Here is a 13,092-nt window from a genome sequence, read left to right as displayed (position 1 = left end):
TACAATATGATAATGTTTAACCTTCACACATCTTTCATGGTTTATTTTATTCCCGATGCGGCGTCCTAAGTAACAGTTTTGTCATCGGATGGTCATTGATATTCAACATATTTTAAACTTGCAATTGCGCTCATGCAGACCACATGTGTCATTCATTCGACAATGCCATCAAGGTCCATATTAATCAATTTTGCTACAAATTGGTGGTTATATTTTGGCAAAATTGATTGGATTGTCATATGACTCATTTATAAAATATTCACTCTAGTCTTATTTACTTTTTTTTCTTTTCATTTTTCCCTCTTACAGAATAATTGAGATTTTACATGTAATAATTACACATTTTTACAAACTTCTGCTTTGCAAGCATTTACATTGGTTCAAATCCTATTATATGATGCAGTAAACTAGAACTGTTTACTTAGTAGCACCCAGAAGGATATATTTATATTATCATGCACTCATTTTATATGCTTTAACATTATTTTGTAAGCAATAATCACAATATTGCTCTCTTATTTATTATTTGAGGTTCGTTAATATTTGCTTAACAATTTGATAATAATAAGAATTCACCTTCATATTTTGTACGAGTCACGAATGTTATATGGTTTCTCGAATGTTGTAAAATATTAAATTCATTTCTAAGCAAGTGTTTTTTGTGTAATATTATTGATTATATCTTTCCTCCCGTTTCTGTACTGTGCTATATTGATAAATATAACTGTTTAAATACCTGTTCATGTTTTTAAGTAACGGTTTTAAAATTTAATTACTGCGTTTCAGGTCAACATTTGATCATAGCAGACCATTGGAATCGCTAACGATTGGGATTCTTGGTGTCGGGTCAATAGGGAGTGAGGGTAAGGTAGTAAACCTCTACCATGATACAGAAGTAGTAGAACATGGCGATGTCTAACGGGATCCTATATTAAAATGAGTCAAAAGAGTATAGGTCAAAATGAGAATATAAACTAGGTGTCATCTTGGTTCATAGCTGCATTGTAATACTGTAAGAAAAGATGACGATCTACATTCGAACGGAAATACCGCACGGTATCATATGCTTTAATATATGGAATTTGTCTGTCACTGTATGGGTAAGGTGTGTGTGCATGTGTGTGTGTGTATGTGTGTGTGTGTGTGTGTGTGTGTGTGTGTGATTTTTAACGTAGCTTTAATAACGTTTCAGTCATATTGATACGATACCTGCATTGTGGCAGTTTATAGTGATGTGTAGCGCTGGGTCATCATGCCGCAGACATGTAATATCATGTCCCACCTCGTCACATTATTCTGACCCCAGGCGGATGACCCGTCCTAACACTAACATCTTAATACTGAGCTCCTAGTGAGGTAGCTGTTTTTATAAGTCTTTGGTATGACTCGCCAGCGATCGAAACCGCGACCTCCTGCATCTAAGGTGGACGCTCTGACCACCTAGGGCTACGGAGCGATGTCAGTGAGGCAAACAGAGAGAGAGAGAGAGAGAGAGAGAGAGAGAGAGAGGTTTTGTAAAAGAAATCAACACTAGGTTTAAAAATAAATATTTGTATTAAGCTCCGCTGGCTGACAATGAACAAGAAGGATTAGTTAACACGCTGACAGCGCTTGTGTTGTCAGACCAGATTTCCAATGATCATTTTTAGTACAGTATCATTCTGCCATCGAAACACTCTACGTTTACGGGCTAAATAGCATAGATAACCTTAATGTTCACGAACTGCTTTCTATGCTATCACGGCGATCGAGAGCCAAATTGGGTCTCATTTTAAAAAGAGTAGAAACATTATAAGTACGTGGGAATTTTGCATAGGTGCCATTTTGTTTCATAGCTGCATTATAACACTGCAGTTTGAGGTGACGGTCTTCACTCACTCTAAAATGTCGTATGGCGTCATCGGTTTGTCATGTATGGTGAATCTGACTTTAACAATGTAACATATGAGATGTATTTGGCTGGAATGTGAATTTAATTTTTGAATGAAATGTTGCAGTTTGTTTTGCTTCATAAATATAGGCACATAAAATATGTCGAAGGTTTGTATCTTAATATCTCTGAATGAAAGGTTGTATTATGTTTAACATGTGGAGCTTATCTGTTTGGAAAATGTTGGTCCAGTTTAGAGGAAAATATAATGGGTTAGAGTTGTATAACCGGGAAAATGGGAGTTTGTCTGCACTCTGAATTTTAAAAAAAATGCCGTATTTTTATTTTTCTTGAAAACAAAACTAACATTTTTTTTATCTCCCATTACCTTCATATGATCCAACTTATGAAATTACAATCTCTACCTGATTTGTAATATCCCCATCTCTCCTGTACATTCCTTTGTAGAAACAAATCTTCCTATCATGCTAATCTTTACATATCAGTACCAGTTATCTACTATCCACCACGTAGTTGTCTAATAACCAGAACCCATTTGTCTAAAATCCAGCGCCCGCATATCTACTATCCACTAACGAATAATCTGCTATCAACATCCAGTTATCTACACTAACTAGTGATCTATTATCCACCATCTCGTCCTCATATTCTCTACATGTCAATACCCAATTTTCTCACCCATGCGATAGAGAAATCTACCTGTTCTGTTAACCTTACTTTCCCTGACTCAGTCAGGTTATCTCAGACCAGTTGTCTCAGTCATGGTGTCCACGCACGAGGGACTGCTTTATTAAGGGACACAGCCATTGTTGTCTTCTGCTTGACCTGACCTTTTCCTATCAAACAAACGCCGACACTTAGGGAAATTTATCAAAATAGGTTTTGGAGGATAGAAACAAATAATATACAAAACTAAGGTTTACAAAAACGATTAAAAAAAAGAATATGGACTACAAGCTAGAGAATATCTATATCTTGAATCTTAAAGGTAGGACAGCAAATATCGTAAATGTTTACCCCAATTGTGCCCCAGTTGAATCAAATTTGTACCTGCAACCATTAATGCCAAACAATGCACTTACCAGTCAGATGGAATCATTTATCCGTCCACATATTATTCCACAAGCAGGTTTCCCTGTCGCATATCCTTCCACTACTAATAGCAACACTTGCTCTATTTCCAAGATAGAAAATAATAATTTTCCACGAAACTGTGAACTTGATAAGACCAGCTCATTGTTATCCGATAGGTTCTGTGTTTGGAGGGTGTTTCATACACGAGGTAATTTTACAATCAGTATTAATTGCATCACCAGTAAGTCATAAACAGTTTCAACTCCTCCAAAGAAAAGGAGAGTTGTATACAATAGTGATACAGTTCACTAATTACCCATGAATAATCCAATCACGCTCACTCATGCTAAATGTAACTCTTCGTTGTGACCAATATAGAGAAGTGTGCCCAGTATAGTTTCATTATTTACAATAGAACTTTCCTAAATTTCATCTGATAAAAAGGAAACATAATAAATATTAAATAATATCATGTAACATCCATATATTAAAAGTGATAATACCTCAATATTATCAAACGTTTTATGTTATATTTTGGTTGCTCATAAAAATTGTGTACTTCGGATGGAACCGGCATGCTGCAGCCCTCATTAACGTACTTGTATTATTGCGCCACAAGGTATACATTTGCACATGAACTATAATGTAAAAGTGAAGAATTCTTTTCATATTAGAAGCAATTATTGTGTGTAAAACAATCTATGTGGATGTTTGCACCGAGACAATTCTAGCTGGGGGTTACTTTATATGTCTCCCCACGAGGCATGACAAATAATATAACTCCTTTACTGTGATTTCCTTGTCTCGGTGCAAACCCCAGCATCGATTCTGTTAATCTACTACCCACCAATACTTGTGCAATATCCGGTGCCTAGCAACCTAATTTTCAGCAAGCAATTATCTACTTTGAAAACCAAGTTATGTAATATCCAGCTCCCAGTTATTTGCTATTAACAAATTAGTTATATACAATCCAGCATCCAGTTATCTAATATACACCAGCCAACTATCTACTATAAATACCCGGATATCTACTCTCCACCAATGAGTTATCTACTATCTAAATCAATATATTTATTCACCACTAGCCAGTTATATACTATCCGATAAATAGCTATTTACTATCCACCAGCTAGTTATATACTATCCAGTACCCAATTACCTACTAGGAAAACGCATTGATCTACTATCTACCAAATATGCACTATCAACACGATATTGATCTACTATCCATCAGCTAGTTATCTAATATCCATCATTCAGTTATGTACTACCCACCATCTTGTTAATCACTATCAACAAACTTATTTACTATCCACCAATTATTTACTACCCAGCAACCAGTTATCTACTATCAACATATAACTATTTACTATCCACCGAACAGTCATCTTCTAGTTATCAAGCTTTGATCTCCTGTCTATCAATCAATTATGTGCTATCCCCTACAAGTTATTTACTGTCAACAACCAGTTATTTACCCCTTCTAAATAAATCCTAGCTACCATAAATTAAGTAAAAATGTCTTGCCCTTTCTAAAATGTTTTTAGTTACCTCCCTTTAAACATACGTACTCTACTTATGAAAAAATACTATCTTTAGTATCATCACCGTAATCCAATATAGGCAAGATTGCTCTACAGGATATTGTTACATGAAAATCCAAAAAACACATCACCAAATTGAACTGATTTTCTTTTTCGATTTTCTTTCCCTTTGAAAATTTGCAGTTTTGGTTTTAATTGCTTCACGTTAATGTTTTTCCTCTGCTTCCTCTTCTTCTTCTGAAATTTCCTCATATTTATCTTTTTCACTTTCTTCGGAAACCAAAATTAATTTCATCACATTACATTTCGTTAAACATTATGTGCTTAGATTAATGATAAAAAAATTTCAAATCTCGCAAGTATATTAACCTCATACTTTTTCCTTCGTAAGAAAATCAAAACAAACAGTGTTTAGAAAACAGACAGTCGTGAATGGAATGGTATTTTTGTTTAAAATAGGAATATAGGGACATCATCGATGGGAATAATTTTTTTACTTTATTTATGAGGCATTATAAGGGTTACGATTGTTGGTTTATTTAGAAGAGATGTTTGATATCTCTAACTTCCTAAGTAGGTTTACTTTATGAGTTTGTACTCGATATATTGACGGTAGTTTGTTTTAAAAATGGATAGTATTATATGTATATTGCAAAGGTGGTACATTTTAGGGCCTTAAAGAAGGGGCTTGATTTTTTGCTTGATTTAAAAGGGATCACAGAATGGTATGGTGGTTTGGGACGTGAGTTTAATTTAGAAGGAGCAAATAACTGGTTTGTGGACTGTATATAGTTGGCTGGGCAATAGTAGATAATTGATTGGTGAATGGTACATAAATAGTTGGTAGATAGTGGATTACTTTGTTCTTGGATATCAGCTATTTGGTGTTGATAGCAGATAATTATTTGTGGATATTAGATAACTGGGTATTGATAGTAGGTAACCGGCTGGTGGATAGTACAGAATTTATTGGTGAATGACAGATCAGTATTTGGTGTACAGTGTATAATTGGTCGCTTGATAGTAGATTACTTGTTCTTGGATATTAGATAACTGGTGTTGATGGCAGCAGATTGGTGCGCGATAGAGCTATAGCTGGTGGATAGTAGATTACTTGTTCTTGGAAAACAGATAACTGGTGTTGATAGCAGATAACTATTTGTGGATATTAGATAACTGTGTTTACAGTAGGTAACTGGTTGGTGGATATGTATATAATTGGGTGCTAGTGGTAAATAATTTGTTGGTGGATACCAGATAACTAGTGTTCATAGTAGATTATTGGTCGGTGAATATTAAATCATTTGGTGATGCTAGTAGATAACTGAATGATGGATCGTATGTAGCTAGTTGTGGATAGCAAATAAATTGTTATTGCTATTAGGTAACTGGTTGGCGATAGGAGACAACTAGATAGTAATATTTAACAACCGTTATTGACTAATACATAACAATAACTGAGTGACGAATAGTAGATTGCTGGTTGTTGGATAGTACATACCTGGTTGGTCGACAGTAATAACTGTTTGAATGATAGTAGATAATGGAGTGTTTATAGGAGATAAGTCGTCGGTGGATAGTATACACATGGTCATAGATTGTAGATAACTATGTTGCTAATAGTAGACAAGTGGGTGCTGAATGGTAGATAACTGGTTGGTGGATATCAAATAACATGGATTTTATAGTTGACACATGGCTGCACAGCTTAGTGATTTTAACTTTATGAGTGGGATTATAGGAGATTAAGATGTTAGATTTGCTATCAAGCAAAACAAAATACGCTATTTCACTTCGAATGTAAAAGCAGTGATACTTTCTTTTTGTAGTTCTTTCTAGGCTAGGAAATTAGCAAATGACAGGAAACTCCCTTTTGATTTTGTAGTTATTAAACTCATGAACATGTATATTAGTTTGCTTCTGAAACAGATCTTAGTTTGGTTCCGAATACAGTTTGGTCATATATCCGAAACTTATCACACGTTGTGTATCTCAGTTTGCTTATTTAAATTACCCTATGTTATATTTCTGGTGACATTGTAAAGAAGTATATATTGTCTTGAGAATAACGAATGCTATAGAAACAAAGTGTTATGGGTGATCGTGATCACAAGCCAAATATAAACGACGAAGAAAACTGTTATTGCCAGATATTCATGAATTTATTTCGTATTGAAATTTCTGCTTCGTTTGAAAGCAAAGAGCTGATAACATGCTTAGGGACAAACAAGACCTTTCGGCCAAGAGACGGTATATGAACTGATTGCAATATTATATATTATGGTTACTATCAGTACAAAAAAAACAATCACATTCCTCCTAAATTCCCCTTTTTATTATTTGACAGTGATTATGAAGATTTAAATGGCTTTATCTAGAACTTTCGTGGTTGAAGTGCCTAGATGGAATTATGCTTGGCTTAATTAAGTGTGAATGTGTGTGTGTGTATGTGTGTGTGTGTGTGTGTGTGTGTGATTTGGATTTGTAATGTAGCTTTAAAACAGTTTCAGTCATATGGATATGATGTCCGAAGTGTGGTAGTTTTTATTGATGTCTTGCACTGGGTCATCATTCCGCAGACATGTAGCATCATATCCCACCCAGCCATATTATCCTGACACCAGGCCGACTATTCGTAACACTAGCCTCCTAATGCTGAGAGTGTAGTGAGTTAGCTGTTAGTACCATTTTCATAAGTCGTGGTATGACTCAGCCGGTGTTTGAACCCGGGACCTCCCTCATCCAAGACGGACGCTCTAACCTTTAGGCCACTGGAGCAGTAAATATGAATGGCAGTGGTTTGCAGTAAAATAAAGGTCAACTCTATCATTGGGTTGAAATATTCGCAACCGTGTAGGCCACAAAGAAAAGATTCTAACCGTTCTCAGCTTCTATGTATGTGGATTTGTTCGCACCTGTTAATCCTACCCTCTGTGAATTAGTGGAGCACTCAAGTTATTCTGACAGAGTGTTGATCAAAGTTTTCTTCTTCTTTTGTTATTTAGAAGAATTAAATGTTAAAGAGATTGTACTTTCAGTTGCAAGACTGTGCAAGGCATTTGGAATGAAAACTCTTGGTATGGTGCGGAACATTGATTTACTACAGAACGGATCTTCATCTGTTGACGTCTACAGGCAAGAAAGTTTTAAAACAAATACCACATACACACACAGACGCACATATACAAGCATACACAAACGCACCAAACTTACATAACTGTATATAGTTTATTGAAATATCATCAGATTTTAAGAATACATATTCGTATATTTTGTAGATGTTTCATCGGTTCTATGCTCTTATCAATAAGAACATATAGATGTTTAAGGAGGAACAAATGAACTGAATTGTTTAACCCCATATCTGTCTTAATACATGTATATTTATTTAATTTCGTTTAAGAACGCAAGAGCACATGACTGATTTGCTTACGAATTCGGACTATCTTTGCTGCTGCCTTCCAAGTACGCCAGAAACTAAGGGACTGCTTTCGGGGGACATATTGTCTCATTGCAAAGATAGGGTACAGTAGTCATGTTAAAGTATGATCAATTTAAGATATTAATTATAAAACTTAAGTGGTTGAACTTTTTAATTGAACGTAATAAAAAAACCTATATTTTTTAATTAATATTGTCAATAGATTACATGATCTGACATAACGAAAGCATGCATTGCCTATATACAAATACGATTGTCAGGTGTGGGCACATTGTGCAGGTTTTGCATTTAAACGAATGCGGTGAGGTATTTCAATAGGGCTTCAATGAATGCGGTGTTTGATTTCCATAGGACTACAAACGAATGCAGTATTTCCATTGGACTACAATGAATGCGGTGTTTTATTTCCTTTGGACTACGAACGAATGCGGTATTTCAATTGCTGAAAAGAAATTTTATAGCATACATTGCAGAGAAACCATCTGATAAGATATCCCGAGTTTTGAAGGAAAAATAAATTTGTAAAGTGTTAATATTACCTCTTGTTTACTATAAGAATAATAAATTAATTCCCAAAGCATCACGCTATGAACAGTATTGATTCAATTCTTTTTACAGAAATCCTCTTCGCCAAGACATTAATTAAATTTCAGATACATCATTATTCAAATCCTTTTTGCCCGACCTTTTATATTATTTTTCATTTAGATAAAGTGTATGCTAATACTAGTTATATGTGTACTAGAAGTGTATAATTGTAAAGACAATAAAGATAAGCTCGAACTATGTTCGGATGATATCTGTTGGTATAGATAACTAGCAATAAGACGTCTGAAGAAAAAATACATGTACAAAATATTACATTCTTATTTTGATTTGGATTTAATAGTATACCCTTCTATTTGTCTATTAGGGTACAGTTCTAATAAATGTTGGTCGAGGTGATCTGATAGACGAAGAAACATTAGTAAAGGCACTCACGTACGTATAAAACACCTTTCCCTCAATGATTACTTACACGGTTAAAGTCAGCATGGCCAGCTGTGTTAGATGACCTCAAAATAAATGACTTCTGTAAAACCTGGGTTCAATCGTTGCCATCACATGAGGTGCTTTCATGAACAGTATTAAAAACTAAACTTATATAAGAAAAATAAAAGTAGACATCTTGAATTGTGGAGTAACACAAGACGCGATCTGTACGAGCTGTAGTTCTTCAAACATTCTTCAGCAGTTTTCCTGAGCACATCCATAACATAGACTATTTGTTTGAGATTTAAGTAGATCAATGATCATTCTTGCATAACAATGTGCGCGCAACATTCTTGAAAATATTGGTTTTGTTACTTTTTCTACACAGAAAGTCATGAAAGTCATGTCAACATGCGTGTTCACAAGAAGACTTCTTAGGGTGCCAATTTGATCTTAAGTGTTCCTGATCTGACCTTCAATATCGCCACCATGGCAGCTACTATGTTGTAAAACTTGCTGCCACTACTTGTCTTGAAAAGATGTTCATACTGAGATGGCCCTTTCACCAAAAGAATTCTTGCGGAGTTGAGGATTTTCCTAAATCAAAATTGTACCATCCTTACATTGGTATCTCCGTCATTTCTGCCATCATGCAAATATTGTTATCAATAAGAATATCAGATGGTTTCAACACTTAGCACTATAGAGTAGAAATGGACTTAAGATGAAGTTCTGTAAATTACTTTGTCTGTAGAATCTTGGGTCAGAGTGCCGTTATCAGACTTCACATGTAAGTATTACGAGATACACTGTTAGGATCATCTCTTTGATATGCCTTAAGTCAGACGTTTAATGCCATGAACCAGGAGGCAAAGAGCTTTTAAGTTCGTATAAGGAAGGAAAAGGTTCACGGTCGAATTTAGAATACCAGAGTTTGTTTTGTTTAAATTTAGCATGATAATAAACACACCGGTTCATTTCTAACCATGCATCTTATATAATTTACTTTAGCTGAGGAAAAACACTAGAATTGTGCAACAGTGATGCATTCAATAATGTTTATTTTGACCTATAACATAACACTTACAAACTGGTAATCAGGACGATATTTATGGATGAGATTTCATCGCAAGCTGTTAAAAAGATTGTGTGCTTGGACTGATATCATATTTTTTGACGAATGTAAGGTGTGGACGTGATTCTTCTTCTTCTTCAAAGAGAACCTCTCCTTCCGATATTTAATGATTTATTACCACAGAAACAAGTGGCTTGGTGGCGCAGTTCTTGACGTAGTCCCAAAGGAACCTCTATCCGAGGATAGCCCCTTGTGGACCCTACCTAATGTGGTCATCACACCCCATATATCTGGTTGGTCCAAAGATCCAGAGGTAGAGTATTATGTGGAATAGTAAATCTATCAAAAGTGCGCAAAAATATAAACTTTGACATTCACTTTCAATCATTATTGCTTAGGTGGGTAAATCACATATATGCTTTTTTCTAAAAGCAATATCATTTTATTTTCTCACGTGCTTCCCCTTTCACTATTCCGTGTTTTGAATTGTCACGCTTATCATTTGAGCTTTGTATATCATGCCTTTGATTTTCCGTTTCCTACCTATGTTACTTTGAATACTATTTACATTATCACTACTTACTCTCCATGTTGCTATGTTTAGAGGCTTTTAGTAAGTAACAAGGCAAGGGAAAAACCAACAAAAGTTCAATTTAAAAATTTACTTATTTCCCCAAGATATAAATTTAAACAAATTGAAGGATTTAAAAATAGCTTACAGTGTAGGAATTCCTAGAATGTAATTCTAAATTGTATTATCAATTTCAAATTAACCCAGAAGCTATCAAAATATATTTAGAACGATAGTTCTAATGTAATTGTGTGCTAACATTCTAGCAACATTGAGGAATCACAGTTCTAAATACGATAGCTTTTAATTAAAGGTAAACTCCACGAAAGTGTAATATCACAAAAGTACTTGAAATATTTCACATAATCCGACAGAATTATTTAAATGATTAGGTCCAATAATAATATTTCATAATCCAACAAGTGCTGTCTTTTTATAGAATAAATGTGTTCCACTCTCTTAGTCCATCCAACTAACAAATTAGGAATAAAGCATGATTTCCTCTCTTCTTTACAAAGCTGGCTACATAAACTGCTGATAAATCCTCACTTGATGCTTTAATTGTCTTATACAATTTCTATCTGCGCAGCCAATGAACAAATCTGACTCACCTTAAAGATTATCAAAGATTTAAATCTTTATATTGTGAAATACTCAACAAAAATGTTATGACCTGTTATTATTGAGATAATCAACAAGTAGGGCGCGAATGATATCTCTAAGGACAAAGGTAATCCTAGTAACAGGTGATGTTTTCGTGACCTCCATTGGAACTAATGAGTGGCGTACTTTGACCGAAATAGTTGTTAACATGACCTTGGAAATCGGACTTGTGCTAATTAAAATTTCCGTTCTATATATTGCGAAAAAGGTATTCGTATTGTTCGCAAAATGAAGAATTATAATGCATTCTGATCTCTTTTAATATGCAGCTTATGTTTCTTTCAAGTCCTTTGTTTATTTAACTACCAGTTTTTATTTTCATTTTGTTTTCTTGTGATTGGTTTTCAGGTATACAAGGCTGTTGTGGAGGAATTTGTTGTGAATTATTATAATTTTGTAATTGGGAAACCCATGAATCATGTCGTTGATTGGAGTCGTGGATATTGAAAATATGTCGGAAAAACACAGAAAAACAACGATGAGTATAATGATGTACTTCTATGTCAATGTAAAACATTATTTCTTGTAGTAGTTAAAATATACATATTGTTTTACTTGTCATATTTAATAAGGTAATCAACATGAACAATATGCATCATCAGTTATGGTTGCAACATTTATTATTTTTTCTATTTGAAATACACATTGTGTTATCTTCGAAAATAAAGCAGTTTATATTTATATTTTACAAAGATATGTTGTAGGAATTGACCCGTAATTCTTAATTTATTTCATTCGCCAGAAGATTTGGCACAGTCTGAATGATTTTGATTTACTCTAACACGTTTGATTTTAACAAAGCAAAATATATTATATCACATTGGTCTGCAAAAGAGTATGGACAATGGATACTGTATTCATCCGAATCTAATTAATCAGTTTACTTAGAAATATTAAAGCATGTATTGCTAGAACAAAATGTGCATGGTAATCCATTGTTAGCCAGGTTTCATTTGTAGCTGGTAAATTTTGGATGTCTCAGACCATCTTGATACAGAATACACTACAGCTGTACTTATGTACTTGACCAATAAATTATATCGTTGTGTTGGATGTCATAACCAATAAAGAGCCGCTCCTTTCGGATTTCTTTTATTCTCTTCATAAACCAATCCCACTGGTTCCTTGATACTGGATTCGACTTTAGATAGCTTTACTTAAGATTATAAAGGGATTCAAGGAAATACATGGTCATTTATAGAAGCTGGTCCTTCATGAGTGTTCATCAAACTGTGATCGATTCGTCACACACATGATTCAAATACTGCAAAATCTACTAAGAGAAGCTTACAGCTTGTTAGTTCAGACACTTTATGAACCTTTGATTTTAGTCCGTACGGTTAAGGGATTGATTACATTCAAGAGTATGTTGTCAATGCATGATACGCCCTGACATTGTAATGTAAATATACCACGTAATTATGATTTACTTGTACCTTGCCGACTCAAACAAAATGTTGCAAATAACTTGTGAAAAGAGGAACACGCTGCGTCTTCGTTATGACAATGTACATAGAGATCAAAGATTTCTCTCTAAATATAGTTTCATATATCAATATCATAAAATCAAACTAATTAACTTTACGGACTTAGTGTAATTGTTCTTATAAGTTTATTGACTCCAAGAACCAGTTCAATCATTTCTTTGAATTAAAATGCTACAATTGTTCCTGTCAGTTGTTTTTACAATCTGTTAATAATTTAATACGTGTTTCATAAATGCACACAATGGCTGTAGAATGTTGAATATATTTCTTTCCTCAGTCTTGCCACTGATGCATTAAATTTGTTTATATATTAGAATGATGATGTGCTCTAAGAAAATGTAGCAGTAGTAGACTGGTTTTAGCATGTAAG

The 13,092-nt window shown here is 34.2% G+C and overlaps 1 protein-coding gene across 1 annotated transcript in view; it reads left to right on the top strand.

Annotated features, from left to right (window-relative positions):
* The window catches only part of LOC149789011 (uncharacterized), a 33,051-nt gene extending 20,734 nt beyond the window's left edge, over positions 1-12,317 (top strand). The window contains exons 5-10 of the mRNA XM_089975172.1: positions 787-863; positions 7,551-7,647; positions 7,916-8,036; positions 8,868-8,935; positions 10,185-10,314; positions 11,584-12,317. Of these exons, the coding sequence (XP_089831298.1) occupies positions 787-863; positions 7,551-7,647; positions 7,916-8,036; positions 8,868-8,935; positions 10,185-10,314; positions 11,584-11,682 (592 nt within the window). The 3' untranslated portion in view covers positions 11,683-12,317. The remainder of the gene's footprint in view (positions 1-786; positions 864-7,550; positions 7,648-7,915; positions 8,037-8,867; positions 8,936-10,184; positions 10,315-11,583) is intronic.
* The last annotated feature ends 775 nt before the right edge of the window (positions 12,318-13,092 follow it).

Source organism: Sinohyriopsis cumingii, chromosome 11, assembly GCF_028554795.1.
Source record: "Sinohyriopsis cumingii isolate HCF-2022 chromosome 11, ASM2855479v2, whole genome shotgun sequence".
Classification (NCBI taxonomy): Eukaryota; Metazoa; Mollusca; class Bivalvia; order Unionida; family Unionidae; genus Sinohyriopsis; species Sinohyriopsis cumingii.
Note: the sequence above shows the minus strand (reverse complement) of the source record. Positions and strands in the feature narration are given on the sequence as shown.